General features: G+C 38.3%; 1 protein-coding gene across 1 annotated transcript in view; it reads left to right on the forward strand.

The window, feature by feature from the left end:
- Window positions 1-6,208, forward strand: part of dync2li1 (dynein, cytoplasmic 2, light intermediate chain 1) — a 7,448-nt gene extending 1,240 nt beyond the window's left edge. The window contains exons 5-13 of the mRNA XM_008293351.1: window positions 89-198; window positions 449-647; window positions 978-1,046; window positions 1,251-1,328; window positions 1,490-1,569; window positions 2,165-2,235; window positions 2,399-2,496; window positions 2,662-2,754; window positions 5,916-6,208. Coding sequence (XP_008291573.1) covers window positions 89-198; window positions 449-647; window positions 978-1,046; window positions 1,251-1,328; window positions 1,490-1,569; window positions 2,165-2,235; window positions 2,399-2,496; window positions 2,662-2,754; window positions 5,916-5,978 — 861 coding nt within the window. The 3' untranslated portion in view covers window positions 5,979-6,208. The remainder of the gene's footprint in view (window positions 1-88; window positions 199-448; window positions 648-977; window positions 1,047-1,250; window positions 1,329-1,489; window positions 1,570-2,164; window positions 2,236-2,398; window positions 2,497-2,661; window positions 2,755-5,915) is intronic.
- Window positions 6,209-6,914: the final 706 nt, after the last annotated feature.

A 6,914-nucleotide genomic window follows, 5' to 3' on the forward strand; every position in this document is an offset into this window, starting at 1 on the left:
ATCCCTGTTTTCTATTGTAAATGCTGCTGAAATGTACAATGTGTTTGCTATTATAAATTATGTGAAGCTTGCATAGTTAAACTGATAGCCATGTGGTTTCGTCTTTCAGCCCAAAGACATAGCCCACATATGGGAGCTGGGAGGAGGGACGTCTTTGTCAGACCTGGTCCAGATCCCCATCACTCCTGTCAGCATCAGGTACCTCACTCACATTCATCTCTGAGGACTTGTAGTCTCATTCACAGTTGTGTTGTTCGGATAATAGGCAATATTTGACATCTTTACAGTGTGAATAATTGTTTTTGTTCAGACTATCACATGCATTTTTAAAATCAGTATGGCTTTAATGGCAGTGTCATACCAGTAAAGGAAGGGTGTTTTATTTTTATTGCTTCAGTGTCACACCTTCAGTTAAATATCCTGCTACAGCATCCTTCTTGTTTCCCAGGTCTCTCTCTGTCATCCTCATTCTGGACCTGTCTAAACCCAATGTTCTGTGGGGAACCATGGAGAAGCTGCTGCAGGCAGCACAAGGTCAGCTGGAAAAAGTGTTTTCTCAGTCACAGCAAGCAGAGAAGTCCAAACCTGGAGCCAAACACCAGACGCCTGCCCACTCAGCAGCTCGTGTCTTACCTAAAGACTATCCTGTAAGACCTCAGCTTGTTACAGTTGCCGTTTCATGTGTGAACTTTATATCGGACCGTTATGTGAAATGATTTTTAGTTGTGTGAACTACTTACACCTCAGGGTCCTACAAAGTCTTACATGTCCCAAATTCAAATAAAAATACTACCAACACTAAACCAACATGATGAACACAAGCTTATTAATAGAAGGAAACAACAAATCTCACCTCAAAGTGTAAACAAAGTCAAAAGAAGAGATGAGAACAAGATTTTTGTCGATAAAGAGCTGTTCCTTTTTCATCAATGTAAGCTATTGCATATATCCTGAGTTAACTGTGAGTCTGTGTTCAGGACAGAGAGCTGATCAGCCCCTTCCCTGTTCCTCTGCTCATCATTGGCAGCAAGTATGACATGTTTCAGGTAAAACACATGCTTCAGTGCTACATTGTCGTTGGTCTCTTAATTGACATATTTCAACTTCTTATTTGCGCACTTTAAAAGTTTTTATTTTTTGAAGACAAAGAAGTTGTTTTAAAGCTTTGTGCGTATACAATTATTAATTTTCTTGTTAATTCCTGCTGTAATTTGTGCAACACATTCAGAGTTTTTCCATCTGTGTTGCAGGAATTTGACTCTGACAAGAAGAAAGTGGTCAGCAAAACACTGCGCTTTGTTGCCCACTACTACGCTGCCTCTCTTATTGTGAGTATGCTTTTACTTTACAGGTGGCATGTTTACATCTATCACAGGTTTTGATTTAAACATACTGCAGTGTGCACTTTTTAATGTTCTCTGTTGCATTTGCTCACTGAATTCAGTCAGACAGTTACGTTTTCTGTTTTTGTGTCTGATCTCTTCAATAGTTCACCAGCATCAAATCAGAGAGTCTTGTGTCAAAAACCAAGAGCTTCTTCTCACACCTGGCTTTCGGTTTGGACAGAGGGTAAGGAGGATAACACAACACTGTGCCCTAAGTAGTAGTGAATGAGGTCTGGGACTGGCATTTTAGTTATTTTTAGAACACAGTTATTCCAATACTAGCACTAATACTTGGTAGATTTCCTAGTTTCATTTCAGATTAGGACTCTGGACTCTATTTTACAGGATCTTGAGACATTGTGGGATTAACATATGCACTGTATTTACAAGAGCTTTTCAAGAGACACCTCCAAATGAATATATAGTGGTAAATACTCTGAGTAGTCTATTTATTGGGATCGCCTGGCTGAAAGTAGTGCAGTCTAATACAGCAGTCTTGCAATTATGAATGTCATAATGTTCAATTTTTGTTGAAGCAGTTTTAGAGAGGTGTTGATTCAACTGCAGAATCATGCTGAATGCTGTAGTCTGCTGTTAATCGCTGTTAGGTTTTACTGCTGTATACAGAGGGGTTGCATATTTAGCCTACCCGAATGGATAGAAATGGATAAAGAGCATAAAATATGGCAACAAACTACGTTTTGTAAATGTTACTCTGCTGTTGGTTTAGTGATGTAGTTTTTTGTGTGTTTTTCTTCTTATTCTAACATTGTAATCAGGAAAACTGTGTCGTGTGAGTCCAACAAGCCTCTCATCATTCCAGCCGGCTCTGACACCTTCAGCCAAATAGGTGAGAACGGCGCCACACAGTGATCAAAGGCAGTAACGCATTTAAACACGTGCTGTGTTATAAGACATACACCAGATTTGGAGCTACTTTTTGTTTTGACATTTGCTGACATGAAAAAGATCTGAGTGATATTGGTTTTAAGATAATTCTCCTACTAACTTAGGCTCCCCTCCCTCTGCTGATGTGGACATAACTTCTCTGCATGCAAAGAACCCAAAGGACCTCTGGAAGAAGGTGTATGAGCGTGTCTTCCCTCAGGAGGTAGTTCAGTCTCTGGAGACACTTTCATCTCCATCAGTTCTGCAAAATAACACTGATGTTTTGGATAGAATGCTTTATTTCTTTTTATTATCCACGTTGACATGAATATGGACAGTTTTTCTGTTTTCTTCGTTTCTGATTGTCTGACTGACTTTGTCGTTGCAGAGTACCAGTGAACAGAAGGAGCTAAAGGATCCAGGCAAAGACCCACAGTACAGTGAGCCTCAGATTGATGCCATGAGAGCCCAGAAAGACCAGGTAACACATCCTCACAGGTTACATTCTGGTAATATGCTGACAAAGCTCATGATTCACCTAAGATTTTTGACAGACTACATTAGTGCAACCAGTGTCATGACCTATAGGTATTGCTTTTCTAAATTTCTGTTCTCTTGTCTGTGTTTAGTGACTCTATGGTTTGTCCTTAAGGGAAAGCGTAGCAAGTATTTATGAAGATAATATAGACTGAGACTGACTTTGTCAATCCCAGAGGGAAAGTCAGTTGCTACAGCAGCAATATTCAACAAAGGGGTAAACAAAGCAAAAAGACAACACAGAATATAGGGTAGGGTATAAAATGAAGGTAAAATAAAACAAGATAAAAATATAGAAAATATAATATAGAAAAAGTCAACAAATTTACAAGAATATATGAGAGAGATACAGAAATGTGCAAATGATGTTGTGTTTAAATTAAAGCATTAAAAAGTCTTATTGCTGTCGGGAGGAATGACCTCCTGTAACCTTCCTTGGAGCAGCAGGGTTGTATATCAATATATCTATGATATTGAGATAGTCTTTCTCGTTGATAAAGAAGTTAGCTTTAATGACAGCCCAACTTTTCATCATTGCTTGTATAATGTGGCTTTTGTTTTGTCACTGCTGCTTTGTCTTAAGACATCCTGACGCGACAGGCCACGAACTATATGCTCCAGAGTGCCAAAGTTTTATTTATTTTTTGACGTTTTTCTGCCTTTATCTTATTGGGTATGGAGAAGGAGACAGAATGTAGGGAAAGAGAATAGAGGAATGACATGCAGGGAATGATCCAGCCAACCAGGAGTCAAACCAGGGACTACCTGCTCAGGACATTTGCATCCATGTGGTATGGACCTAAACAGGCCGCCTAAGAGTTTAATAATGATTTAATTTCTTTTGAGAGAAGTTTATATACAATACAAGCACTCTACTTTTGGTTTAGTGAATCACATTAAAACAATAAAGTGGACACAGTGTGCATGTTAAGTCCTTGTGGGGTACAGGTGCATTCCAAATCACACACTTTTATTTTTTCTTCAAGCACATACTGCAGCTGCCCTCACAAAGTATGTACTCTTTCATGCAGTATGCATCCAACTTGATCATGCTACTTTGTCGTCATTATGTGTCTTAAGCTTTGATTGTCTGCAGAGCGAAATAAGCTGCCTGTACGGCCTCATTGGCTCAAGCTTCTTTATAATTATGCAGACAACGCAACTTATATAACATAACTGCACAGAGGATTGTGGGTCAGAATGTCCAGAAAAGCATGTTAGCTTGCACACACTGAAAAATCCAGCCGTTGTAGTGTGACATCCAGGTGTACTAAATCTTTTTCTGGCATGCTATATAGTATGGTAGTATTAATGTTGGAAGGCTCCCAATGTCCACACACTCACATTTTTAAGCGCTCAAATACTTATTGCAACATTTAAACTGTGAAGTCTTCATCAGGCCACTCTGAAATATGCAATCTAATACAACTCCTCTGCTACGATTTCTACTTTTTTGAAGCTTCTACATTTTCACTTTTGGTTGATGTTGTCAAAAAGGTAATCATTCTTATTCTGTAACAATAGTTTTCTTTAACAGTTTTCTTACTAGGGGATCACATGATGAGGTGCAAAATCTTTAGTTTTTCTTTTTACACACAAATGAACAATAAAGAGAAACACGCAGAATACGCATTTGGAGAAACCACTCCGTCTTATTTCTAGGTGTTGGCACCAGGGGGAGACATATACAGTGAGGAAGTTTCTCACTCCCTCTTACATATGTTTGTACAGATGTTTGCCTGATGAAGAGACCTTGAAGATTTAAATGTCATAATAACTATTTGGAACCTGACAAATGTCAGTGTTCAGACATCCTGTCTTTTGTCATGTGAAGAACATAAATGGATGCTGTTCTATTGGCCAAACTAAGTTGAATTAAATATAACTTGCACTTGTTGAAGAACCAGTGCTCCTTCTTAAACAGCCTTTGTGAGCTCAGTGCTTCTGTCCCTGAGACAACCATACGGTTTTGTTAGTTGACACATTACACTCCCCGTTTTTCCACACATGCACCCACTTACACTGTGGAACCTAGAGACTACACATGCCATTCTTAATTTAAATCCCATTATGTTATTCAAATAAGTAATTCTTTGATTTTCTTGGTTGTGTGCATCTTCCTTATTTGTCACAGACGTCAACTGTCGTGTGCACTCTGCTCCACACTTGTGTTAAACCAGGTTAATGTTCCAGAGTAACCCTTTGTCCTTCAGTGGCCCGTGTGAAGTCATGTTTCAGTCATGATCTCCTTAACAAGCGGTAATATTTCTCGAGGCCATAAACTCAGAGATTAGTGGTCTTCAGGTCAGTCTGTCCTTCTGCCACTCTGGCACTTGAACTGCAGTAACCTGTTGGTCACACGCACAAATCACACACCGTTATCTGTGACTGATGCTTGTGAACTGGCTCTGCCATTGGACGGTACATAACGTGATACAGCCTGAGCAACCAATTAGAAGAACAGGTTAAAGGTTTATCCAACCTGAGGCAGACATACATTCATGTCAGGGCCGACTGTAAACTGATAACCATGCTAAATATTCTTCTAATCCACCTGTTTGTGTACCCTTGGACTTTCATTTATTATTGCATTTGTGTCACACAACTAAGTATCTGTTTTCCCAGAGGTTAAATTATGGAAAAATCTTGTCATTTTACAAAATAGGCTGGTGTTTTGACGGCCTTTCTAGGATCTGGGTTAAAGATTTCAATTAAAAAAACATTTTTCAGTTGCTTCCACATAAAACGTAGAAGCTCGAGGTGACATATCTCCTTATTATAGAGGCACAATCTGAGACCGGTTGACCCTGTGAGTTCTGTGTCAGAAAGCTTTGCAGAGAGTAAGTAAGAAAAGTCTAAATGCATCATATTATACATCGTTTTAAATTAGTGTTCAGTGTTTGGAGTCTCTGCAGTGTTCATCTAAGTGCATGACACGTCGTCAGTGTTATAAATGTGACGTTATCTGTGCCCTGTGTCTGCATTTGTTTCTGCGGAGGATAAAAAAAACCTTCATGTTGAGCTTGCGTACATTTCTGCCCTGTGGAGTGTGATTTGGTAATTATGTTCCTTATTCCCTGTCATTCTGATTTCTCTGTTTTTTAGGAGCTGGAACAGTATAAGAGGAACGCAGCAAAGTCATGGAAGGGACTGGAGCTGGAGACATGAGACATCAACTTTATTAAACACAAACAACATATCATAATGTACATACAGTATCACATTTGTATTATTTATGTACTACTACATTATATTGCTTTTGTGTTATTGCTTTTGTGTTATACATGTATACATCCAACTTTGTAATTAATGCAACTTTTAGTTAACAGAAAGACACTGTTTCTTTTATATCAATAATACAACATGTTGTAGAAAAATAAAGGAGTTTACAACTATTACAACAGACATCTTTTTAAAGTAGCGACACTTTATAGTTAGTAAGTGAACAAAAAAGTGACGCAGCCAATACACAAGCAGCATTTATAGTAGTTTAAGCTCAATGCTACATGCAGTTTACAGTATGTGTAGCTGCTGGGAAGTCTTAAAAACAATTAAGTTTTCTTTGAAAAGGCAATAAAATATGCAAAGCTGCAGCAGACTTAAATGTAGAATGTGAGAATTAGCGTGTTTCAAACAGGGAGCCATGTGAGAGGTTTGTAATAATGGAGGGATTTCATACATTGTTCATTATTTAAAAAAAAAAATAATAACAAAAAAAAAAATTAAAAAAGCTCATGTTCTTACATTTTGAGTTTGAATGAACTTTTTTTCGGTAAAAAGAACGGAGACGCCCTGAAGAATAATGAAAACACAAGCTGTTTAAAAAGCGAAGAAATATTTCCGGTATAGCTTTTGACCACCAGCGGCAGCACTAAGTCCCAGCAGCGCGCTAACTGGAAGCGAAGAAGACGTCCGGCGCCATCTTCGAAAATTTCGGATTTTATTCCTGATTTTGTTTAATCTGGTTTTGGATGTTTTCCTCTATTTAGGTGACTAAAATGACTATTCACCAAATAGTGAGTTTGTATTTTCTATTTCCTTCCTTCTGTAAATGCGTGAACAATTAAAGTTCACAAATTACCAACATTTATTAGTCATGCTAAG

The sequence above is a fragment of the Stegastes partitus genome, unplaced genomic scaffold (genome assembly GCF_000690725.1).
Source record: "Stegastes partitus isolate 25-593 unplaced genomic scaffold, Stegastes_partitus-1.0.2 Scaffold876, whole genome shotgun sequence".
Lineage (NCBI taxonomy): Eukaryota > Metazoa > Chordata > Actinopteri > Pomacentridae > Stegastes > Stegastes partitus.